The sequence below is a fragment of the Plenodomus lingam genome (assembly GCF_022343315.1).
Source record: "Plenodomus lingam strain CAN1 chromosome Unknown contig_6, whole genome shotgun sequence".
Classification (NCBI taxonomy): Eukaryota; Fungi; Ascomycota; class Dothideomycetes; order Pleosporales; family Leptosphaeriaceae; genus Plenodomus; species Plenodomus lingam.
Window position 1 is genome coordinate 1,129,119 of NW_027093966.1, and position 23,379 is coordinate 1,152,497.

The window sequence follows — 23,379 nt, forward strand, 5'->3', positions numbered from 1 at the left end:
AAGAGAAAGAGATGAAGATTGGGGCAATAGAAGAGGGAGAAGATAGGAGCGACAGGAGCCGTTGTTTGAGTAGCGGAACAGTGAGCGATTGTGGTAGGCGCGATTTGCCTATGGAGCAAGCACGGCGGCGAAGGCGGCAGGGTTTGTTGAGCACTGCAACCCACGACGCTTTGGCCCATGTCCCGCGCCATCCGCACCCCGAATGCTGTACTATACTATCCTGACTGTAGTATTGTGTAATAGTAGCTAGAGTAGTAGTAGTAGTAGTAGTAGCAGCAACAGAAGCAGTAGACAGATTCACAGAGAATTGCATGTTGTCTGTCTGATTGTGCGGTGGTGTGGTAAAGTGCACCTAGCTGTCGTGGATTGACTTGCTTCGTCTCACCAAACATGACTGGCAAAGAGAGGCAGATTCTGCGGCCAGAGAGATGGACTGAATGAATGAATGAAAGAAATCATCATAGCCAGTCCTCTCATTCCCCCTTCTTTCTTCCCATCTATTCTCTTTCTCTCTTTCACTCTCTCCTCCTTTCCAGTCCTGCTAACCGTCGGGAACATGCAGACACGCGCGTCGCCTGCTCCCAATCGGGCAAGGCGTCTCTCGTGCCCTCCCAACGTGCGGTACCATTGCACTTGCTCTTCCTGTCTTCACGTCACTTGCCAGAATCCATGACGGACACAATACTCACCACCTCACACACACACACACTCTCTCTCTCATTCACACTCACACACTCTCTCTCATTCACACTCACACACTCTCTCTCATTCACACTCACACACTCTCTCTCATTCACACTCACACATAAAGTATACTATACTATAAACATACCATTCGCCCCACGTTTATTCTACACACATCACCCCCCCAACAAGTCCTCCTCGTGGATTTTCTCACCAGACAAATGCCATGCACCAACAAGCTTTTGCTATACCCCCCCATCTTACACACATGCGGAATTCATGCACACACAGACAAGCTCCCCAACACCTAGCACAACCAAGCCTTTTGTGCCGCCAACTGATCACTTATATGTACACATCTATGCACGCACGTCCCTACCACCTCTTTGCCATGTCTACCACCCCATGCCCATGCCCATCCGCCCAAGCCAAGAAACCGCCTGTGCCTGCCGCGGCTAAAAAACACCGGGCCTGGCTGTCGCCCCCCCTCCCCCCCCCCGCTTCCCTCACTGAAATTTCCATTTTTCCACCCGTTGTGCAGCAACTAAACCAGGTCCATGCAAGATCTGCAGAGGGAGAAAGAAGAGAACAAAGAAAAGAAAAACCGCCGATTGCCATTGGGCTGGATTTGTCCATGGGTTTTCCCACAAAAATGGGCAACTTTTGGGTCTGATCCAGCCAAGTCACCATAGAGTCCTGGGTTTGTTCGCTTTCCAAGGAACATGGCAGTAAGCATTGTAGTAGTAAAACTCGTGAAAATCGTTTGCGCTAGATATTTGCCACCAAATGCTCAACATGAAGAAGAAAAACAACTCCCCCATGTGGGCGCTCGACCTTCATTCTCTGGAAAGGGAGGCCATGAATGCTAATCGAATCGCTGTCTTCTTTCCCCCAACACAAGAAAAGAGGCCGTCAAAAGTACCACCACCACCCAAAGAAAAAAGCCACAAAGAAAATAAATATTGCCCAACCAATCTTCCTGGCAAATTGTACAGAAACAATCCATAAAAGAATAACACGGCAAGCTATGTACATGAGGAGCAGCCCATCCAATAATAAAAGTGAAGAATATGCATGTTGTTTCCTTTGGAAAGAAACATCAACATGCCAGAGAAGGGAAGAGATAGTGATCCAAGCAGTGAGATCAGCGACCAACAAAGTCCAGATGACTAGACATTGTAAATAGGTGCCGGTATGCGTCGGCGGCGCTGATCCACACATGCCACTGCCCTCTAAACAGACAAGACGTGCATGTCTTGCTGATCAGCCGCAGTCGGGATCTGGAAAGGTCCAAAGGCTGTCGTCCTTCCCTTGTGCGCGTGGGCAGCCAGACCCATCTCGCGCATGCGTTCGGCACCACGGCCTGGTGCCGGCCGCTTCTCCTTAACCGCCTTGCAATGTTGCTTGCGGTACAATCGCTCTCTGCGACGTTGCCTCTTCTTCTCGAGCCCGACCTGGATATCAATAGCCCGACGTATGGGCATGTCGTCAGCGTTGGTCTCCTCCTCGTCCAGTTCAAATGGGTTCCTCATGGTAATGGGCGTTCGGGGTACCGACGCCGACACCGTCGGCGCAGGCCGTTCCGCCAGACCAGCAAAGCGGATCGACATGTCGCCGCGCTGACGCATCGCCACGGGATTGACGGAACCACGACGAGTAGGCGGGGGAGACCGTAAACGAGTGGGCGGAGGCGAATGTTGTCGTCTGGGTGAGGTTCCAAACAGTTTGCGAGGCGGTGGTGACCGATGCGCACTGCGCTTGGTAGGCGGGGGAGGCGAACGATGAACAGCCCGCTTCATTGGGGGTGGTGAGCGGAGTCGCTTTGGTGAGGGTAGCGGAGAGCGCTTCACGGGAAGGGCTTTGCGACGGCCACGAAGGTCGGCATCAAGAGGGTCCATACGGCCATGGAGGAAGTCACTCTCTGAAGCAAGATTCTCGACTTCAGACACTTCATCCTCGTCATCGTCTGGTAGTTCAGGATCCGAGGTCGGAAAGGTGGGGTCGATGTCTTGAGGGGTAGGCTTGTGCTTGGCTGCACGTCGACGCTCCAGAGTTGCCATGTACATGGCCTCTGCAGGTCTGTCCTCATCTAGGGTCCCACAGACAAAGTCTGTACTGTCGGGTAGCTCTGGACTCGGAACGCGGATGTTGACAGGCCTCGACTTTCTTCGCTTGGAAGGCACATCTGAAATTTTAAGATGTCCGTCGCGGCTCTCCAACGATCCAATGGAAGACTCGGAAAGCGTACGATGCACTTTGAGTCGAAGTTGCTCAAGATGTTCAATAGATGTCGCGGCAGTCGACGCCCCGGGGACCCACCAGTTGTAATCGGAGCCAGCGTCACTTTCATCATCCGAGACAGCAAACCCTTCCTCGTCATCGGTCTGAAAGCCCTCGTCAGTCTTGTCGCTATAGGCATCGCTGTCCTCATCGTCATCGTCCAAAAGCTCGTCATCGTCATCCATATCCACGACATCCTCATCATCCTCATCTTCGTCATCCTCCAGTGCCTCCTCTTCCGCAACCTCTTCGCCTAGCTTGCGGAGGTTGTTTTCGATCTTCAAGGTATCTTGCACAGTAAGTCGATTGCGATGGCACGTGACCTCTTGTGTCCACTCTTCGATCTCTTCCTCTGAGCTTGCAAACTCATGGAAACGGTAAGCCTCGCAGCGAGCTAGGTCTGAATTGGAGCTCAAACGGCGAGTTCGATCCACGGTAGGGGCTTTGCGAACACTCACGGGTGAGTTGTTGCGCACAGTCGAATCAGAGTCGCGATGAACTTTGGAAGGCAGTTTAGGAGATGTCATTTTGACACGAGCCAACGGCGCCGGGCTAGCCATGCGAGCGCGTGAGCTACCCTCTTTGGAGGGCGCATCTGTGGAAATTTTGGTTGGGCAGGCAAACTTGATGGTGCAAGCTCGCTTCGGAGGCTCTTCCGATGGGGGGCCAGGGGTCGGATTAGCTGGTGCTTCTGATGATGTCTTCTTCTCCTCCTTCTGTCCACAAGCGAACATGATGCATCTCTTCCTTCCCAAGGCGGCTTCCACTTGCTTCTCAGGGTTCGAAGGTAGTGGAGAGTTCTGAACGTGCCCCAGGGTATCTCCCGCTCGCAGCTTCACCGAGATGGGAAGCTCAAACGGCTTCTTCTGAATGGTGGATCCCATACCGTGGAACATTGTCGAAGGCAGTGGTGGACTAGGCGTAGTGGTTCGTGTACCCGGGCTCGTAAAGCCGCCATCACTGGTCAGTTCGGCCGTAGTGCAACTGCTGGTGTTGCTGCACGTCGATACACATGACATGCCGCGGACGGGACTTCTATCGGACTGGTCGTCGATTGGCGAGCTTGTGCTGGAGTTTGATTTGAGTGCGCTTGTCAAGAGCGACTCTTTGCGGTCGACGGTAGGTTTGGATTTGGCGAAAGAAGAGTCTCTGGGGGCTAGAGGTGCTGGCCGGGGAGTGCGCGATGGTTCTGGAGGCTCGTCCAGGTCCGCCACCACCTCCTCTTCTGAACTCATGGCTGGCAATGATGTGCTTGGCATGTTGCGCCCAATGTCGACTCCTGCCATGTTCTGTTTTGCAACGTGGTCCTGGTCGTTTGCCATATATTGATTGATGGTATTAGGGAATGCGCAGTTCAGAGCTGAACAAAGCAACGATTATCGACGGGATGAAACGTGAAGTGGTGCAATGTACAAGTAGTCGCCTTGAATAGACTTCAACAACGGCAACCCAAGGAAGCGCGTCTGATTCAAAGACGCAGTGTAGTGCAGTGCTGGAAAAAGGCCGGAGACAGATCGCAGGTTGAGCACAGAAGAGGTGTGGTGGTGCAAGTCGAGTGAACAGTCGAATGACGAAGAAGGGGCAGGCAGTTGTTTGGTGGTCTGTAAGTGACTGTCTCGGTATGGACGGTGATGGGCGGGGGGTGGGGGCCCAGAGGAGGCGTGTGTTATAATGTGGAAAGCAACATGATGATGGAAGAGTGAATGGTCGAACCGGAAATGGATTGAAACAGGCTGAGGACGTGTCAGAAAAGCAGAGGCGTGGGGCAGTGTCAGTGTGGGAAAGGGTACCTGGCGAAGATGATGCAACGCAGTGCTGGCTGTGGCGACGGACCGGCGCAGGGCTGGAAAAAAACGGCGCCGAAAGTGGAAGAAGAAGAGAGGATAGGGCTTGGCGGGCTTTTCTGCAAGATCGGCGTACGCATGCGCAAGTCGGGCAGAAGAAGCGCGGAGAGACAGCCCACGAGTGGCAGGACGCGTGTGTAGGGTCTGATACTAGTAGAGTATGATGGGGAGGAGAGAGAGAAAAGCGAGGAGCAGGGAGGAATTTGACGTGCAGTGTTGGTCGGGGGTCTCGGCATGCGATGGGCACAGACTGGACAAGGCAGGGCTGGAGTGTGGGCACTTGGGCAGGCCTGTGGGCGTTACTAATCTCCAGGGCTTATTTGCAGCCACGGGAAAGCCGGCGAATGCGAGCTTGGCTTTTGCAATGGGTAAATGTTATCAAACTCTGCCAGTGTGTGTGTGTGTGTGTGTGTGTGGTGCCAAAAATGCACTGGGTGAGCTTACGCTAGGAAAAGAGTTTGCAGCACTTCGACGGCAGCGCAGCTTCATACTCTCTACTTGCGGTAGTCTAGTAGTAAGAGTCTGACAAATGCTTTCTGCCCTGCTCCTTGCTCCTTGTTCATGACAAAATGAAATCAAAGGCGACGACCAGTGCCGTCTTCGATGTCAGCATCCGACGGAGACAAAGAAAGGCCTTTTTTTCTTCTCTCGGGCAGCCCAGTACCTTCTGGACACGGAAAAGCAGGTTTCAACGCACAGGCGCTCCCAGAACAGAAACAGCGCGGCGTAGCACACAGCACAAGCATAGTCGATCGAAGACGCAATAAGAACAACAGCATTGGAATTGGCTTTTCATGGATCCGCCGCCGCCGCCGCCGCCGAGCCGATGGACGTGGGTGTGTGGATGGATGCACGATAGGGACGACGGACAGAAAACAGGCCAACGAACGGGGTGTATGTACATGGATTTCAACCACCAGTGTGACCACCCTACCATACACACAACACACACAGTAGGGTAACAGACACAAAGTTATAGTACACTCCCAGTACCCAGTACCTGTCATGCATACCGCTGCATGTCAAGCTGAGCTCGCGCATAGTACGATGCTGCTGCTCTTCTCTCTTCCAGCCCTTGTTCTCATCGCCGAAACATGGCGGCATCAGCCCGTTGCCCCCCTCAACTAACTGAGTGTCTTGTGTGCCATCTCCCATCTCGCCCTTTTCCGCCTCTCTCCACCTCTCCCCCCTCCCTTCGCTCCATGCCATGCCTCTCAAAGCACCACAGTGCGGTATTTTCTTTTTGGCTAGCAGCTCACCGCCCCCCCCCCTTTTCACCGCCTCTCCCAGCTCTAGGTAGATACTGTGATAGGCAGATAGACCACTTCCCCCATCGCGTCGTGTCGTGTCTGCAGCGCGGGATCCATCATCTGACAACACACACACGCACCAACGAAAGCCCCACGCCATTACGCGGGCGTGCGGGTTACCCGTTTGATCCCACCATTCCCTTCTGTACCCATCCGCACATGCATGCTTGGCCGCGCCCATCGTAAACAGCGCCGAGCACCAGGGTCCATCCTCCCCCAGCTTTCTGTCCGTTGCCAATGCGATGCCACCACCCTGGCCACGTTCGTTTCAATGGCAGGTAAGCGCCCCAGCCGGCTTCACACAAGCTTGTTTGTTCCCATTGTAGGTACGGTAGGGAGGATGGTGCCCCGCATATGTGGGGAAGTTGCTTGCTTGCTTGCGTGCGTGCGTGCGTGCGTGCGTGCAATGGGGCTTGGTTCATGGAGAAGAGGATGCCTTTGCCGGATGGGCTCGTTCTCGCTCTGGCAGTTGGGCGATGCTATGTGTCGATGACATGACTGTATGCGCCGCAGCCTTCGACTCGTGCAGCACTCAGATACCGAATAGGGTATGTAGGTATGATGGGAGGAGGGGTAGAGTAGAGTAGAGCTGTGCGTGTGCTTCTCCAAACACACTCCCACTGCCCCTCCATACCCATTGCCGGTACCCTTCACCCGATAACCAGACCAGCTTGCCAATGGCCGGGCAACGCATGCGACGGTGACGAATGGCCTCAGCAGAGAGTAACCACTGAAACCTTGCCATCTGCATTTGCAGCTGCTCCGTGACGTCGTCTGTTTCCCATGGCTTGCCTCACTCGCCGCACGAAGGCGTACTCCTAGAGGAGAGTACTAGGAAGCAAGAGCAGATGCAGATGCGCCAAACACTACTCTACTCTACTACGCATTGGACCAAAAAGATGCATCAAACATTCCATTCCACCTGTCCAGGTGTCGCAGCATGGCTTGGCATTCGACGTTGCCAACCTTGAAACTTGCATCATCATCGAACCTACCAGGCTGAACCATGGACCCTGACTCTTGCTCCGTGGCTCTGTGCTCTGGTCCCTCCTTGGAAGCCTGTACTCTACTAGGTTGATGGACAACTACTCTACCGCCTCGACCGTACGGACCGACTTCGCCACACCTGACTCCCTCAAACACACAGTAACGTCATTCCCACGCGTCTTGAACTCTTCCGCCTCGTTCACGAAAAGGGCGAGTTGCTGGCTGCTGTAGTACCACCACATGCAGAATGCTTAGGCATACAGTGCAGCATGCACCACCGTTTAGGCGTAGTATGTCGTGTATCCTCACAACGTTCACCCCGCAGCACATCTCTGTCCTACCACAGTACAGTACAGTGCATACCTGGTACCTACTCTACTCTACTCTACTTTCCATCACACACACACACACATACAATAGAAACTTCCGTCGTTACACTTCCCTCTCCCACACAGAGTACCTACCCTACCTACCTACCGAGTAACTGCCACACTAGCCTCCTTGCTGCGCCGCACCATTCTAACAAGGAGCACGCACTCTAGACACAGACAGGCAAGGTACGAAAATAGCAATACCGCAGAATTCACCACAAAGTCACAAACCGTCTTTTGCTTTCCTGGTTCATTTGTCGCACGTGGTAGTACCCATATCACCATACAACATGAAACTGTCAAACACTCTACCCCGCATGATGCCTCCAACACTGTACGTGTACGAGATATACCATATCATTCCTACCACATCCAACTAAAACCCCCTCCTTCAACCAACCACCAACACTAATCTCCCATAAAGGGTACCCACCAACACAGCAACCAACACAGCAACCAACATCACGCGCCCTCTGCAGTCTCACGCTCTACCATGCTGCATTCAGCACTCGCGTGTACGTACACCACGAAATGCCAGCAGAGCCAGGCGATCTTCCCGTCGCACTTGGCGTCATCGCTGTGCTTGCTTACTGCGAGTCAGATGGGTTGTGGTGACGCGGTGCGCGGGGGGCGGTGGGTGATTGGGTGAGTTTGTGTACGTGTCTCACATGTGCGGTGCTTGGCTGATGGTGAGCGGGGCGGGGACGCTTCTTTTTTTTGGTTCGTATTTTACCAGTCTTTTGTTCTGGCACGGTGGTGTGGCATGGCATGATTTGGCATGGCGATAGGGAGAGTGTGCTGCTCGTCTTTCTTTTTCCTGAGCACTTTCTTTTCCTTGTGATGACGAGGAGCCTTTAGCTGTGAGTATTTACGCAAGGGTGTCTTGTGGGGATGTTGTGGGTTGGGAGGACTTTGTGTTCTAAATCCGATTGGGAGGTGAATTCTTTTTTGTTGGATCAGGTAGACAAAGGTGAGATCTACCTACACGGATCCAAGCAACCCTCTTCTTCTTCCTCTTCTTCTTCTCCTCCTCCTCCTCCTCCTCCTCCTCCTCTTCCAACACCACAGCACTCACTTCTCCTCTTCCTCCCGTCCATACCCGGTAATGCCCCCAAGAAGGCCACCGACACCTTTGCCTACACCCCCAAGCGTGCTAGATACAAGTCAGTAAGCACATGTCCCAGCACTACAACAAGCCATAATAGGGAGAGCACTTTACCTTCCCACTCCCCCAATTACATCACCTTTCCCCAGCTTCGTGACGCCGTCGCCCAGGCCACCGGTGATACCCGTGACGGCGTTGTTTGCGCCTTTGCCTACATTGTCCACGACGCCTCCAATCGGTCCCCCAATCGTACTGCCAACGCCTCCTACGGCATCACCTACCGTTTTACCTGCGCCCTTGCCAATGCCCGTCACCGTATTGCCTGCGTTGAAGAATTAGTATAATCAATGTCACAGTCAGCACCAAAGGGGTTTTCATCACACTCACCAACACCACTACTCGCGCCCTTGACCGCGCCCTTGGCATCCCCCTTGCCAATCGCTCCCGTTGTCTTACTAACCGTTCCCTGCACGCCCTTGGTTGCTGCGCCCGCTGTATAGTATACATTGTCGACGGTGCCCGTTGCCGTTTTGCCCACAGTATCGGTCACATGTTTGGCCGGCTTGCCCACCCCAGCTGGTGTTTTATCGAGCCCTTTGCCCGCAACGCCGGTGATGCCATCGATGGTAGAAGTGACACCCGTGGTTGCCGCATCGGTGACGGTGTTGACGCTGCCAGTAGTCACGCCGACGGTTTTGTTGAGCGTGCTGGTTGCTGTGTTAATGCCCTTGTTAAATGTGCTAGGGGGTTTAGTCGTGGTTTGGCCTGGTGCGGGATGAGCTTTGATGATGTGGAGGGGGGTGGGGGAGGTACCATCTGGGTTCACATCCTTTTTGACAGTTGTGGAGGGAGTGGATGATGAGGTTTGAGAGGACTTTGCTGGAGTGGAGCTGGCGGTTGTCTTCTTGACAGTGCTCACAGGCTTCGCTGCTGGAGGGCTAGAGGTATTCTTCGTCACAGCTGTGGGTAAGGGCTTTTTGGAAGCAATGGGAGTGGGTTTGGAGGATGGTCTGATAGTTTTCTTTGCAGGTGTTGTGGCTGATGCAACTTTGGGTGCTGATGTGCTTGAGGCTGCCAGCTTGGTTGCTGTGGACGATGTACCAGGTGGTGCTTTCGCTGGCGTTGTTGTAGATTTGGTGGCAGTCGATGAAAGCCCAGCATTTAGCTTTCTTGGAACCCTCTTGACCGGTGTAACTGCTGCATCTGGAGTCTCGGAAGCAGTGGCCGCTGGTTTCTTCACTGGTGTTGCTTTGGTCGTCAAAGATCTAGCCTTGGTAGGTGTCACCGTGGTTGGTTTCTTCGCTGTTGATTGAGCAGTCTTTGAAATATCGCCTATGTTTGCTAAATTCCACAATCAGCTTCTGTCCATAGCTGTATTGCGTCGCAACTAACACTGTAGCGCAGCGCTCTGCTGCTTGAGCTGATCGGCTGCCGTCATTTTGGATGGATTGAGCGGGCTCCGCAACGGTTCAGTGCGAGCCTGTAATGTCAAATAGATGAATGGGATGATCAAAAGAAATCTGGATCCCGACGTGTCTGGAAGCTGAGAGCTCTCTTCCAAACATGATGCCTCCTATGTCTTGCCCATACGTCATTCGTCACATCCCTGTTGTGACAGAGGTACGAACGGCTCAAGTGCGGAGATCCTGTTTTTTAGGTACGGCAAGAACATTTGTTACATGGGCAATCCTGAAACCCTGACGTTATTTATCAGCTTACAATCATGGCTGCATATCATTTAGCGTGCGCACTCATGAGAAGCGTAATGTTTGAGTAGATGTGTTCGAGGTTGGCTGGTAAATCAGTCGGAACGGCAGAAGTTTTTTACATCAATCAGTTGGTTTCAAGCACGATATGGCAGCAGCAACACAGAAGAACATCGCACCAATATGAATAGATGGACATCATTTTTTTATAACTTAATTCATTCGTGAATCGACTGCTGAACTTTTGCTCAGAGTCGCTCAGAGGTATTATTATCTACCAAGAGCTCATTCCGGGAAATCCATTTACTCGTTAACCATGAAATGCCACCACTCTAAGACGCCACCAGAGACTAAACTCTGTCATCATGCAAGTGAGGTTGAAACAGATAAAAGAAAGCCATGACACATGAAAGGGATATCAGAGCGCCGACCAGACTTTTCGAAACCGCAAAGATGAACGATCCGCTTAGTCAACCTCCTCCATGGCGCTCTCGCCAGCCGCCGCGGGAGCCTCTGCTGAAGCATCGCCCTTGGCCTCCTGCTCAGTCTCAACATCCTCATCAACGTTCAGGCCAAGAGAGACGAGCTTGTGGATGCGCTCAGCATACTGGACGGGCTCATCAATAGTGAAACCAGAGACAAGGAGCGAAGTCTCGAAGAGAAGGAGGGTGATGGACTTGACTGTGCGGTCATCCTCACCATCGGCCTCGACCTTGCGCTTGAGTTCCTTAATGATGGGCGACTTGGGCGAGATCTCGAAGGTCTTCTTGGAAGACATGTACGAGCTCATGGAGGTGTCACGGAGAGCCTGTGCCTTCATGATACGCTCCATGTTGGCTGACCATCCGAACTGGCCGGTACGGATGGCGCAAGGTGAACCAACGAGCTTGTGTGAGACGACGACCTTCTCAACCCTGTCACCAAGAACAGTCTTCAAGCTCTTGGCAAGACCCTCAAACTCCTTCTCCTCAGCCTCGCGCTCCTTCTTCTCCTCCTCAGTCTCCTCAAGCTCGAAGTCCTTGGTGATGTCGACAAGCTTCTTGCCGTCGAACTCCTTGAGCTGAGTCATGGCGTACTCGTCAATGGGGTCAACGAGGAAGAGAACCTCGAAGCCCTTCTCCTTGAGAGTGTCGAGGAATGGTGACTTCTGCACAGCCTTGAGGGACTCGCCAGTGATGTAGTACATTTGCTTCTGGTGCTCAGGCATGCGGGTAACGTAGTCAGTGAGGGAGGTCATTTCCTCGCCAGACTTGGTGGAGTTGAAGCGGAGGAGCTTAGCAAGAGCGGCGCGGTTCTGCGAATCCTCGTGGATACCAAGCTTGATGTTCTTACCGAAAGCAGAGTAGAACTTCTCGAACTGCTCACGGTCCTCGGCAATCTCGTTGAAGAGCTCGAGTGTCTTCTTGACAATGTTCTTGCGGATGACCTTCATGATCTTGTTCTGCTGAAGAGTCTCACGCGACAGGTTCAGGGGCAGATCCTCAGAGTCGACAACACCCTTGACGAAACTGAGCCACTCAGGAATGAGGTCAGTGGCGTCATCTGTGATGAAGACACGGCGGACGTAGAGCTTGATGTTGTTCTTGGTCTTCTTGGTCTCGAAGAGGTCGAAGGGTGCGCGCTTGGGCACAAAGAGGATGGCACGGAACTCGAGCTGACCCTCAACAGAGAAGTGCTTGACACCAAGGTGGTCTTCCCAGTCGTTGGACAGGGACTTGTAGAAAGAAGCGTACTCCTCATTGGTGATGTCCTGGGGGTTGCGTGTCCAAATGGGCTTGGTCTTGTTGAGCTCTTCTTCTTCAATCTTGGACTCCTTGACCTTCTTGGTCTTCTTCTTCTTGTCTTCCTCATCGTCGTCAACTTCCTCGACCTTGGGCTTCTTCTCATCACCCTCCTCGGTGGTCTCGGCGGCATCTTCGTCCTCAACCTCCTTCTCGGTCTCCTTGAGAACGTGTAGGTAGATGGGGTATGAGATGAACTCGGAGTGCTTCTTGACAACCTCCTTGATCTTGCTCTCGTTCAGGTAGTCCATCTGCTCATCCTTGAGGTGAAGGATGATGCTGGTACCGCGACCGAGCTGCTCGCCCTCGGTGTCCTCGGTGATCTTGAAGGTGCCACCGGCACTTGACTCCCAGATGTACTGCTCATCATCGTTGTTCTTGGAGACGACGGTGACACGGTCGGCAACAAGGTATGCAGAGTAGAAACCAACACCGAATTGACCAATCATGGAGATGTCAGCACCAGCTGACAGAGCCTCCATGAACTGCTTGGTACCAGAGCGGGCAATGGTTCCCAAGTTGTTGATCAGGTCGGCCTTGGTCATACCAATACCGGTATCCCGGATGGTAAGTGTCTTTGCCTCCTTGTTGGGGATGATGTCGATGCGGAGATCCTTGCCGCTGTCGAGTTTGCTAGGGTCTGAAAGAGCCTCATAGCGGATCTTGTCGAGGGCATCGGAGGCGTTGGAGATGAGTTCCCGAAGGAAGATCTCTTTGTTTGAGTAGACGGTGTTGATGATGAGGCCGAGCAGCTGAGAGATCTCAGCCTGGAACTCGAAAGTTTCCCCAGACATGACGGCGTTTATCTGTGTGTCGTGCTTGTCTGCAAACGATAGAAATGTCAGTACAGACCCGACACTGGAACGTCTAGAATGCAAATGCTGTAGGGTGCTGTGGATTGGCGTCGATGAGAGCGTGGGAAGAGGGGAAACGTACGGATTAGGTGGGGTAGTGGGGACTGCTATGTTCTACCAAAGTCGTAAAGGTGAAGGTGAAGGTGCGCTCAAAGACAATTACAATGGTTTGCCTGGTGAGTGTAGAATGGAAGGAGCAATCTGACTGAAAGACGACATAGAAGTAGCGCTGAGTTTTGAGGCTCATATAGGTTTTGGTGGAGCTCGAGAATCTTCTAGACAGAGCGGCAGAAACGCAGAGAAAGAGGCAGCCTAGCCAATCAGCGCACGGCTGTCCGCAGTCCAAGGCCTCACCGCCCCACGCGCCCGCCTCTGTCTTTTGTAGCCAGGCAGGTGAGTGAGAACAATCGCGACTGTAGACTGGGCAACTATCCGCAAGTTTGCTGGTCCGCGACTTCCTCAGTTGCTGGTCCGCGACTTCCTCAGTTGCTGGTCCGCGACTTCCTCAGTTGCTGGTCCGCGACTTCCTCAGTTGCTGGTCCGCGACTTCCTTTGTGTTGGTCCGCGCCTTCTGCTCTGCTGATCCGCGACTTCCTCACCCTTCTTCACCCTTCTTTACCGCCGCCCGTGCTTGCTCTTGCCCAACAGTTGTACGATACTATTCCTGTTGACATCCATCGTGATCGCCTACCCTGAAACGTCCACTTGCCAAATCCACGCTGTCATCATGCTGTCTATTCCGAGACAGCAGCAGACCTTGTGCGGCCTCGCGCAGCATGTTCCAATATCAGGTACCACATGCGTAGTACGTACCGTATAACCCTACGCATCGTCAACAGGATCACCTTTTCTAGAGCATTCACAACTATTGTGCCCGCTCATATCGTTTGCCATTCACCTAGCCAACCGCACCCCATCGCTACTGTACCTGATCTACTGCCTGTACCCGCCGTCCCTTGCCGGTCCATCGTAAAGCACAAGCCATGGCAACCACTCCCGCTACATGCGTTGCCCCACTCAGTCCAGCAGTTCAGCAATCGCCCATGTTTCATATGCCTCTCGAGCTCCGCGACAGAGTGTACGACTTCATTTTCGGCGATTCACCCATTCCACCCAGTGACGACGTCACGGCTGCTGTGCCTGCTTCTTCAGAGCTTGCGCAGGCGCGCCTTGTCAGCCATCAATTTGACGACGAGGCTCGTGAGACGTGCTTTGGAAGAATTGTGCACTGTATCAACTGGAATCCAAAAGCTGTCGCTGAACGCCCGGGCGACTACACTCAACGCGTCTGCAATCTGGAAAAAAAGATTCGTGAGCAAATCAAGCACATCGCCTTTCGAATCCAGGACGGCAATGTGAACTACATCGACCCATTGCACCTTGACCAGAACCCCGAAGATCCTGATCAAGTGAGCCCAGACCGACTATGTGTCATTCGTGGACTTCGACTGCTCGACTCGGTCACATTCGTGCTCGATTTGCCGTTCATCAACACGACTGAAGGTAGGCGAACGAGGATAATGCAAGAAGGCAGACTGGCCGAGAAGATATCCGAGCTCACACATGTGAAACAAGTCACTGTACAGAACATTTTTCACAGAGAGCAATTCTCATATCACGAAGAAAATGGACAGCAGCACTGGAAAATCCTCGAGTGGGAGGACGATTCAGACATTGTCAATGATGACCGCTAGCAGCTCCAATTGACACTGGCCATGTCTGTTCCCGGTCGCACTCAACAACCAGACGTATAGTCGTGAAAAGTATGTGGTCTGTTTTGCACAGCCCCTTTTGTTCTATCCCAAGGAAGGGTTTCCTCTAAAGAGGTACTTGATTGAGGATTCGTCAATAGATAATGGACGTGTCGTTAAAGTTTGGTAATGTTGTTAATTCCACGTGCAAGTTACTTCCAAGAGTCTTTAAGTAAGATCACTTAAGCTCGGCGCTGGCCTGCTTTTAGCAATCACCCCTAGCCGCGTTAATATTTCCGATACAGTGTTTGCCCACACAGTCGAGACCGGATAGAGTTGTGCAGGAGTTTGTTGTAAACGTATGAATACATGTCAAATTGAACGCCACAGATGATATAGATTTACTTGTATTCATTGCTTTCAAACTCATCTAGATGAACGTCCTCATAAACTCGCCCAAAGCCATAATGGCCATAGCCTGCCCATACGGCATACTGGTTAGAGCAATATCCTTGTAATGCTTCAAGTCATGGCCCATCGCGGTTCCAAAGCTGACCTCCAGCAGCTCGCCCTCTGGGTTGATCTTGCCCATGACGGCCTTGATAGCCTTGACCGCAGACTCCAAGTACACGTCCCCGCTGATATACCGTTTCCTGCACGCCTTCAACATGCCGTACGCGAAGCCGGCGGTCGCAGACGCCTCTTCATACGAGCCCTCTGACACGGGGATATCAAGCAATGTGCGCCACATGCCATTTTCTGCCTGCAGCTTGACCAAGGCCTTGCACTGCGACTCGAGGATGCCGATCAAGAATTGCCTCAGCGGATCACTCTCCTTGAGATCCAACAGCTCGATGAAGTCGGGAATCGCAATCGTAAGCCACGAGTTACCCCGCGCCCATCTCGCCTTGGCAAAGTTGTGTCCCACCTCCAGTCCGTCCTTCTCCTCCCACTTCCAGCCGTGGTAGAAGAGGCCGGTGGATGTGTCGAACAGGTACTGGCAGTGCAGCATAAACTGCCTCTTGGCCTCTTCCACGTACTCGGGGCGGTTGAGCGTGAGCCCGATCTTGGCAAGCGGCAGCGCACTCATCATCAGCGTGTCATCCCACAATTCATCCTTGTTGAACGAGTTGTAAGTTTCGTGCTGGAAGCCGCCAAATTTTGTGCGGGGCAGGCCGTGCATCACCCATTCTGCCCATGTGTCTAGCCAGGGCACAAAGGTCTTGTTGCCCGTTTCCTCATACAGATAGGCGAGTGTGAGAAATGGGCTCATGGTGTTGATGTTCTTGGTGGTGCCTTTGGCCAGCTGCTTGTCGAACCAGCCCTTCATTATGTCGAGGGTGGCGGTGCTGCCCGTCAGTGTGTAGTAGTGCCATAGGCCGTAGAGACCGATGCCGTGGGTCCACTCCCAACCGTCCCAACCTTTGGTGTCGATTATGCGGCCATCATCGAGTTTGAGCAAGAACTCGCCGGTTGTGTCGTGGATGTTGATGAGGTTGTGTGTGAGGAGCAGGATTTTGGAATCGATGTCCTCTTTTTTGAGGCCGTGGATTGTGAGGGTCGACATTTTGGACGCGTCCTCTAAGATGTTCCTTGGGATGGTGGGGTATATCTTCACTTGGAGTGGGCGAAGCTTGCCGAACGTCCTTTTTTGGTTCCCAAACTGGAGAGAAAGGGAAGAAAAGAAGAAGAGTGCAAGGTGGGAAGAAGACAGACAGAATGAGAAGAGTTGGAGGAGCAGGGGAAAAAAAAACCTTGTCTCACGCGTAGCTCAGCAAGTGGGTATAACACCTCTACACGGCGTCACGCGTTGTTTGAGCGGGGTGTCAAAAACTGGGGACGAGTCCTGGTCCGGGGATGCATTGCATTGATTCCCTTGACCTAGAGGAATCGGGCCCGAGGCAAGTCTTCACCATGTTGGGCCTGTTCGTGCCCTGCTGCACCGATTTCGTCTCCTCCTATACCGACACAGATGCCAATCTCCACGTGGACTTCGCTCCAAAGGTTGGGTTCCTGGAACCGCGGCTCTCTGCGGCGAGAGTCGACATCAACACCAAGGCCTTGGATGAGGTTCCAGAAACATGAACCCCTGCGGTGCTCGCGCGGCACTCCACCGATGTTCGTTGACCACTACACCGACGCAACACAGACAGAGGCCGCCTGGTCGCTTGGAAGAGTCGGATACCCAGCATACCCAGCACCGGCGAAGGGGAAGAAGCTGGTGGCCTGACTCGCCGCCGCGGGTGTCAAAGAGCAGCAGTGTCTTACGGTTGGTGGCCTTTCTGCCTGCCCGTCCCCAGTTTCTCACACGAGCTTATTCCTTCACATGCAGCCGACGACTAGAAACATCAAGTCCTATCAGCGTGCGCCGTCGGTCTGTATTGCGCCGAGCAGTTGCTGTTGTTGGTAAGGAGCCAAGCCCGTGGCAAACCCTGCTTGTTCGTGCGTGCCTGGTGATCCTACGACTCCGCACCCCCACAGTCTGTAATGTCTGGACGACCAGCCCAAACGACACGGCCTAGCGACTCGGCAAGCGATATTGGCGCCCACTTTAACGCTGCATTCCTACTACGGTAGACGGTGTGGGGAACCTAAGCTGATTCTCCATACTCTACTGTATTGCATACTCTAGGTACTGTGCGCACTAGCTCCAATGCAGCCTTCTCCCGACCGACCTGAGTTGACGAGTCGCGAGTCGCATGGCCTCACGACCCAGGTTTGCGGAGTACCCAGCCTGTCCACAATCGACCGGGGTCCGCGCCCGCATGGGGTAGAGATTGGACCGGGGAAGGCCTGGGGACACTCGGACGGGGGCAATCTAAGCCAGGTAGAAATATCTGGTCGAGCGCTCCGCTCTTTGCTTCTTGTTGTGAGTCCTGGGGATTTGTCTGCATCCCTCCCACTTTCTTCCTCCCATCGCCAGCCCACGGAAGCTCTTCACAATGGCCGCCAATCGAGCCAGTGCCGACGGTGTCAACTCGACACCGCACGCCACCACCGACTACGACCAGAAGAAGGACATCAGCCAGGTCGAGCGTGTCCTGTCTGCCGAAGACGAGAAGAAAGACCATGTCAACTACGACCGTATTGACAACGAAGTCGCAAAGTATGCCGATGCGGTTGCCGTTCACATCTCGCCTGAGGAGGATGCTCGCTTGAAGAAGCTGATCGACCGCCGTGTGCTCCCCATCATGGTTGTCACCTACTTTTTGCAGGCGCTCGACAAGGGCACCATGTCCGCTACATCGATCATGGGAATTCGAGAGGATATCCCAGTTCTCCAGTCGAACCAGACAGTGAGTGACGAGGCTGACAAGGTCCTGCTATTGACCGCTTACTAATCACCGTACAGTTTGGATGGCTCACGACCTGTATCTACCTTGCTGTGCTCGTCGTCGAATACCCAACCAACTGGATCATCCAACGTGTCCCTGTCGCCAAATACCTCGGAGCCAACATTCTCGCATGGAGTCTTGTCCTCTGCTGCCATGCGCTCTGCTTCAGCTTCCCCGCTCTTGTCACCGTGCGAACTCTGCTCGGTATCTTCGAAGCGGTTTGCCAGCCTGCTTTCCTGGTCATGACCTCGATTTGGTACAAGCGTGATGAACAGGCTCAAATCGTGACGTACTGGTACATGATGAGTAAGTGCTGATCAGCGAGATGGTCACGGCGTCACAGACTAACAATCGATCACAGACGGTATGCAGCAAATTGTCGGTGGTCTCCTGGCCTATGGCTTCTCCATGATCAAGCACCCCAGCCAAGGCGGCACTGCTCCCATCCGGTCATGGCAAGCCATCTTCATCGCCTATGGCTTGATCTCCTTCCTCTGGGGTATTTGGGTTATCATCAGACTCCCTGACAGCCCTATGCGTGCCAAGTGCTTCTCCGAAGCCGACAAGAAGCTCATGGTCGAGCGCGTTCGTTCCAACCAGACTGGTCTTCAGAACAAGAAGTTCCGTGCCTACCAGTTCAAGGAGGCTCTTCTCGACCCCCAGACCTACTGCTACATGGGTATCCAATTCTTCACTACGCTCCCCACCTCCGGTCTTGGTGCTTTCTACAACATCATCATCAAGGGTCTCGGCTTCACTGTCCTCCAGACCCAGCTCCTCGCCATGGTTCTCGGTGTCGTCATCATTGCCACTCTCATGGGCTCTGCCTGGTTGGTCAAGAAGACCAAGCAGAATCTGCTCACCATGGCCGTCTTCATGATTCCGTAAGTTTTGCCAAAGATGCACTTTTCATTTTGCACCACCACAAATACTAATGCTTTGCCCAGCGCCTTCGTTGGAACCATCATCATCATGACGGTCAAAAACACAAACGACGCCACTCGCGCCGGTCTCCTCATCAGCTACTGGATCGTCTTCACCTTCTGGGCTGCTCAGGGTCTTGGTATGAGTATGCTCACCCGTAATGTCGGTGGCCAGACCAAGAAATCCGTCTGCATCACCATGAACTTCTTCGCCTGGTGCGCCGGCAACGCCACCGGCCCGAAGGTCTTCTTCGACGGCGACCCCCGCTACCTCAAGTCCCTCGCCATCCATCTCGGCTGCTACTCCGCACTCCTCTTCGTCATCGCCTTCCTCCGCTTCAACCTCACGCTCCGCAACAGGCGCAAGGACCGCGAGTTTGGCAAGGAGACGGATGCAACCCATGGATTCGACGATCTTACAGATAAGGAAAATCCCAACTTCCGTTATGTTTATTAGACGGAGCTGGACCCGCATCGGTGGTGGCTATGTAGTAATGATAACGAAAGTGGGTTTTTCTGTTGTTGCGGCTATGCGATGCGTGGTTCGTCCTCGTACGCGGCACAACGATCTTTGTAACATATTTATACAAAGACGACACTTGAATCCAAGCGGTCTGTTTCTTCACTTGAATTTCCCACAGTGCCCTGAATGCGTGCTTTGCTTCTCTTCTCTCGCTTCTATCTACGTTGAAAAGACTTCAACACTTCTTTTCAGCGTGCCAGGCAGCCAGCCAGCCTTGTAGTATCCCAAGCCCGTGCCAAATATCCCTTTTAGGACACAACCACGCTCTCCTACAAAGCATTCCGTCAACCCTACCGATATCTCATCTCCACACAAGCAATCCATATCAACGTGAAATTTCTATACAAGTTCGCCCAACCCAGAAGCAATCTTCCCCGCATTTCCAGATATATACTCACTAAATATTGTACATCGTGGTGATATCGCAACATGTTGCAAATCATGAGATGTATCGACTATACAAGGACAACATCCCCCCCCCCTCCCGCCCATCTCACGTTTATATATGGATTAGAGACCGAGACTGATCCAAAGACTATGTGGGAGTGCGAAAGTGTTGGGTCGGGGGAAGAGGGTGAAATGAACTCCTTTCCACCCACGCTAGATACTTTACGTGGGTTTACTTTCTCGCTGCCGATGGCTTCGTAGATGGTGGTGCTTGCTTACCGGGTACAAGTGAGATGCGTGGTTTGTTCTCAATTTCTTCTGATGAGTAATTCATACGTTATTTGATTTGGGCAGAAAGGGCTTCAAAATCTCTTTAATCTGAAAGGTGTTGAGTGATCGTGAGCAACGGTCACTAGTGTTATTCATGATATGTAAGACACAGTGCTTTAAGGGCGCTCTCGTTGCCAGACCCACCGATATTCGATACCAAAATAATTCAACTTCAAGCTCATCCACCCTCGCTCTGTAGATCATCGGGTGGCGCAACTTCCTCCGCCTGCTTTGGAGCAACGCCGGATATCTTGCCAGCCGTCTCCAGCCCACGCTCGATGCCTTGAACCAAGCCATGCAAAGCTGCGAAAATATCGCCCTGACTCTGATCCCTTGCCTCTTTCAATTTATCCTGCCCAGCTTGCCCTTTGCCCTTGCCCTTTGTCTTCCTCGGCAACTCGACGCCTTCGACTCGCAGCATGAAGCCTTGATCCGGCGAGCTCTCGTCGAACGAAGGTGCGATGCGAACGTCAGTGTTTGTAATCTGCCATGCTGAGGAGAGTGATTGTGCATCTTCGATTGTGCGTCCGTCGGCTCCGACGTCTATAATGAGGTAATGCTCCTTGACGCCGGCTATTGGTGGCGGGAGCGGAGAGTCAAAGGGTAAATCTTGCTCATCCACACCTTCGATGTCTCGTAGCCGCTGTCGCTCTTCCTCCTCTTCTGCATCTCGCGGTAGGTACTTTGTTTCGTCTAGTCCCAGACTGCGCATCGATGCAGCAGTCACAACGATCGGGTCGTCATCAGCAAAAAGGTAATGGACATAGGGGTGGTAGTGCTCTCCTGAAACGGTATCTTCTACTAGTGTGAAGAAGGGTTTGAAGTTTGGTGGTGGCAGGAGTGTTTGTTCAGAGCTAGGCTCCAGGTATGGTATGTCTTCCTCATCAGGCGCGTCGTCCTGCTGCTGTGGCGCATAGTATTCAGTTTCGTGGGTATCTTCAAATTGTTCTAGAGGGTTGGAACGTGGTGATTGTGCGCTGTGTAATTCTCGAGCATCTCCCGTTACATCTGGGTTTGTGGACATTGTAAGAGAGTTGGCGGAAGGCTGGAAGATGGAAGCTAGTGAGCTGCTAGAGCCTAGGTGAGGTCTATCGATAAAAAAGTGGGTCCGTGCATATCGGCATGTGAAGGCTTAATGTTTCGGAGGAGACCATGTAAGAGAACCAATTGATTGAGCGAGAAAATCGAACTCCAAGGGTATCATCCATGCGCCAGCCGTAATAACCAACAAATCTCAACGTAGCCTCAGCTTTGACGGCCTGGTCTTGACTCTTGAGGCCTAGTTGCCTGACATGCTCATGCCTCTAGCATCCCTCTAGGTCATAGGCGATGAGAGATGAGTGTCAAGGGTAAGAATTCATGCTGGGCTAGAACTAGGTTCTTGTGTTTGAGGGCGACCTTCAATGGCTGCAGGCGTGTTTGACGCATCCTGACTTTTGGACTTGAAAGCTAGAAACTTTGTCAACAGCACTCAGAAGCATAGCGAAGCTATACTCACGTTGCCGACACATAGGACACTTCTCCTGTGAGCTCTCCTGCTTGAGCCATGAAAAAATGCAGTGCTGCCGCCATGACATTAGTCCGCGGTCTTCGTCAGGTTATCAGGTCTTGACATACCATGTGGAAGGAATGGTTGCATTCGCCCAAAACTGCATGTTATGTCGTCAGTAACTTTCAGACAATATCCAGCGATCAAAAAACTTACGCAGCGGACACTCGTCGCCAGGGAACTTGCACTTGGAGCAAGTACTATCGTACGGATTTCGGCAAATACCACAGACGTCGTCTTCGGGTAGATCCCATCGCCAAGCGGCGACTGCATTCCACTCGCGAATAGTGACCTTCATCGTGTCTGTCAAAGCGCCAAGTTTATAAGGTTTGTGTTTCGCGTGGATAGGATGATGAATCGAAAACAAACAGTATGGCGGGACACGGCAGAATCGCGTGGCGGTGACAAGGGCGGCGACGCGCTACGGTCAATGAGGGTCCATGCTTAAGCTTGAAGAAGCTCGGGGAACCTCCACACGGTCGGAAGACGAAGCGTGAGCCCTGACACCACCACCAACTGCGATATCGCCTCTACAGCTGCTCGTAGGCACATTCCGGCAACGTGACACGACTTTGAACATCCACAAGATTTTGACAATGATACGATGGCCATTAAGAATCCAGCACAGTAGCAAACAGTTGGCCATTGGAAACAATCTAGATGCATTGAGCGGTTTCCCCGCATTTCGCTGAACCCTGGCTGGAGCCCCTCAGTTTGGGTACTGAGCTCACATAATCAGCGAAGCTTCCCTTCTCCCTCGCCCTTGATCTGCAAGCTCCGTCCGAACCTCGCTCTCTTCTGCCCGAACTAACGAGCCGTGAACATCCACTGCATCCGCCATGTTCCTGTCAAGATCCCACTGTTCTCTGCGCCCAGCACCGTTCGCCTCAACTCTGCGATTGCCCGTTGCTGGCCGTGGCAGGCGTGCAATGTCGTCTCACTACACGCTTGACACATACCTAGTCTCGCCGGCTGATCTCAATTCGGCATTGCAGAAAAATGTATACAGCAAACTCTCCACAGCGCCGAGAGTCATCCCTCTATGCGCCTCGTGGTTTCTCCCCAATGATGGACGAAATGGCTACGATACCTACGTTGCGCAACGCATACCGCATGCACGCTTCTTCGATCTCGATGCTGTCAAAGATCCACATTCGCCATATCCGCACATGTTGCCTCCACCCGAGCTGTTCGCCGACGCAATGAGAAAACTGGGTATACGAAGAGAGGATAGCGTCGTCGTATATGACAGCAAGGAGATGGGTATCATCTCCGCACCGAGAGTAGGCTGGACGTTGCAGGTCTTTGGACATCCCAATGTACATGTACTAAACAACTTTCGCAAATGGGTTGAGGAAGGGTATCCGACAGAAAGCGGCGAGCCCGAGAAAGTGTCTCCAGTTGATTATCCAGTCCCTGAATTAGAGGCCAGCAGGGTGACCGCGTTCGAAGAGGTGCGGGACATCGCGAAGGAGCAGGGTAAGGAGGGCGCCGAGGAGGTTCAAATTCTGGATGCACGGAGCTTGGGACGGTGGAAGGGCACTGATCCAGAGCCTAGAGAAGGTACGTTCTACTCGCGTGATCCATAGCCAGGATTAACCAGCTAATCTTCGCAGAGTTATCTTCCGGACACATACCGCATTCCATTTCGGTTCCCTTTACCGATCTTCTTGACCCAAAAGACAAGACCATTCTACCAGCTTCTGAACTCAAAGCGGT

The 23,379-nt window shown here is 52.9% G+C and overlaps 13 protein-coding genes across 13 annotated transcripts; 5 read left to right on the forward strand and 8 right to left on the reverse strand.

Moving 5' to 3' along the window:
* Window positions 1-1,916: 1,916 nt before the first annotated feature.
* Window positions 1,917-4,286, reverse strand: IAQ61_009608 (uncharacterized protein; the record flags this gene model as incomplete). The annotated part of the gene is made up of 1 exon (XM_003837948.2): window positions 1,917-4,286. One exon carries the CDS (start codon window positions 4,284-4,286, stop codon window positions 1,917-1,919), a length of 2,370 nt encoding a protein of 789 aa, XP_003837996.1.
* Window positions 4,287-4,340: 54 nt separating this feature from the next.
* IAQ61_009609 (uncharacterized protein) lies at window positions 4,341-7,355 on the reverse strand (the record flags this gene model as incomplete). Its single annotated transcript, XM_066098459.1, has 7 exons — window positions 7,231-7,355; window positions 7,114-7,177; window positions 6,734-6,936; window positions 5,761-6,371; window positions 5,398-5,738; window positions 5,253-5,302; window positions 4,341-4,952 (listed from the first exon to the last, which is right to left on the reverse strand). The coding sequence occupies exons 1-7, from the start codon at window positions 7,345-7,347 to the stop codon at window positions 4,341-4,343; spliced, it is 1,998 nt and encodes a 665-aa protein (XP_065951618.1). The 5' UTR covers window positions 7,348-7,355.
* Window positions 7,356-8,226: 871 nt separating this feature from the next.
* Window positions 8,227-10,280, reverse strand: IAQ61_009610 (uncharacterized protein). The gene is made up of 5 exons (XM_066098460.1): window positions 9,974-10,280; window positions 9,395-9,922; window positions 8,969-9,346; window positions 8,696-8,903; window positions 8,227-8,629 (listed from the first exon to the last, which is right to left on the reverse strand). The coding sequence occupies exons 1-5, from the start codon at window positions 10,017-10,019 to the stop codon at window positions 8,548-8,550; spliced, it is 1,242 nt and encodes a 413-aa protein (XP_065951619.1). The 5' UTR covers window positions 10,020-10,280; the 3' UTR covers window positions 8,227-8,547.
* Window positions 10,281-10,753: 473 nt separating this feature from the next.
* Window positions 10,754-12,862, reverse strand: HSP90 (heat shock protein 90; the record flags this gene model as incomplete). The annotated part of the gene is made up of 1 exon (XM_003837944.1): window positions 10,754-12,862. The coding sequence occupies one exon, from the start codon at window positions 12,860-12,862 to the stop codon at window positions 10,754-10,756; it is 2,109 nt and encodes a 702-aa protein (XP_003837992.1).
* Window positions 12,861-13,127, forward strand: IAQ61_009612 (uncharacterized protein; the record flags this gene model as incomplete). The annotated part of the gene is made up of 1 exon (XM_066098461.1): window positions 12,861-13,127. The coding sequence occupies one exon, from the start codon at window positions 12,861-12,863 to the stop codon at window positions 13,125-13,127; it is 267 nt and encodes an 88-aa protein (XP_065951620.1).
* Window positions 13,128-13,905: 778 nt separating this feature from the next.
* IAQ61_009613 (uncharacterized protein) lies at window positions 13,906-14,616 on the forward strand (the record flags this gene model as incomplete). The annotated part of the gene is made up of 1 exon (XM_003837943.1): window positions 13,906-14,616. One exon carries the CDS (start codon window positions 13,906-13,908, stop codon window positions 14,614-14,616), a length of 711 nt encoding a protein of 236 aa, XP_003837991.1.
* A 427-nt stretch (window positions 14,617-15,043) lies between these two features.
* On the reverse strand, window positions 15,044-16,180 carry IAQ61_009614 (uncharacterized protein; the record flags this gene model as incomplete). Its single annotated transcript, XM_003837942.1, has 1 exon — window positions 15,044-16,180. The coding sequence occupies one exon, from the start codon at window positions 16,178-16,180 to the stop codon at window positions 15,044-15,046; it is 1,137 nt and encodes a 378-aa protein (XP_003837990.1).
* A 405-nt stretch (window positions 16,181-16,585) lies between these two features.
* On the forward strand, window positions 16,586-16,843 carry IAQ61_009615 (uncharacterized protein; the record flags this gene model as incomplete). Its single annotated transcript, XM_066098462.1, has 1 exon — window positions 16,586-16,843. The coding sequence occupies one exon, from the start codon at window positions 16,586-16,588 to the stop codon at window positions 16,841-16,843; it is 258 nt and encodes an 85-aa protein (XP_065951621.1).
* A 712-nt stretch (window positions 16,844-17,555) lies between these two features.
* Window positions 17,556-19,328, forward strand: IAQ61_009616 (uncharacterized protein; the record flags this gene model as incomplete). The annotated part of the gene is made up of 4 exons (XM_003837941.2): window positions 17,556-17,909; window positions 17,966-18,254; window positions 18,310-18,832; window positions 18,896-19,328. The coding sequence occupies 4 exons, from the start codon at window positions 17,556-17,558 to the stop codon at window positions 19,326-19,328; spliced, it is 1,599 nt and encodes a 532-aa protein (XP_003837989.2).
* A 961-nt stretch (window positions 19,329-20,289) lies between these two features.
* IAQ61_009617 (uncharacterized protein) lies at window positions 20,290-21,135 on the reverse strand (the record flags this gene model as incomplete). Its single annotated transcript, XM_003837940.1, has 1 exon — window positions 20,290-21,135. The coding sequence occupies one exon, from the start codon at window positions 21,133-21,135 to the stop codon at window positions 20,290-20,292; it is 846 nt and encodes a 281-aa protein (XP_003837988.1).
* A 333-nt stretch (window positions 21,136-21,468) lies between these two features.
* Window positions 21,469-21,958, reverse strand: IAQ61_009618 (uncharacterized protein; the record flags this gene model as incomplete). Its single annotated transcript, XM_003837939.1, has 4 exons — window positions 21,469-21,560; window positions 21,610-21,673; window positions 21,729-21,760; window positions 21,817-21,958. 4 exons carry the CDS (start codon window positions 21,956-21,958, stop codon window positions 21,469-21,471), a joined length of 330 nt encoding a protein of 109 aa, XP_003837987.1.
* A 129-nt stretch (window positions 21,959-22,087) lies between these two features.
* Window positions 22,088-22,501, reverse strand: IAQ61_009619 (uncharacterized protein; the record flags this gene model as incomplete). The annotated part of the gene is made up of 2 exons (XM_066098463.1): window positions 22,088-22,348; window positions 22,448-22,501. The coding sequence occupies 2 exons, from the start codon at window positions 22,499-22,501 to the stop codon at window positions 22,088-22,090; spliced, it is 315 nt and encodes a 104-aa protein (XP_065951622.1).
* Window positions 22,500-23,249, forward strand: IAQ61_009620 (uncharacterized protein; the record flags this gene model as incomplete). Its single annotated transcript, XM_003837938.2, has 1 exon — window positions 22,500-23,249. The coding sequence occupies one exon, from the start codon at window positions 22,500-22,502 to the stop codon at window positions 23,247-23,249; it is 750 nt and encodes a 249-aa protein (XP_003837986.2).
* Between the last annotated feature and the right edge of the window lie 130 nt (window positions 23,250-23,379).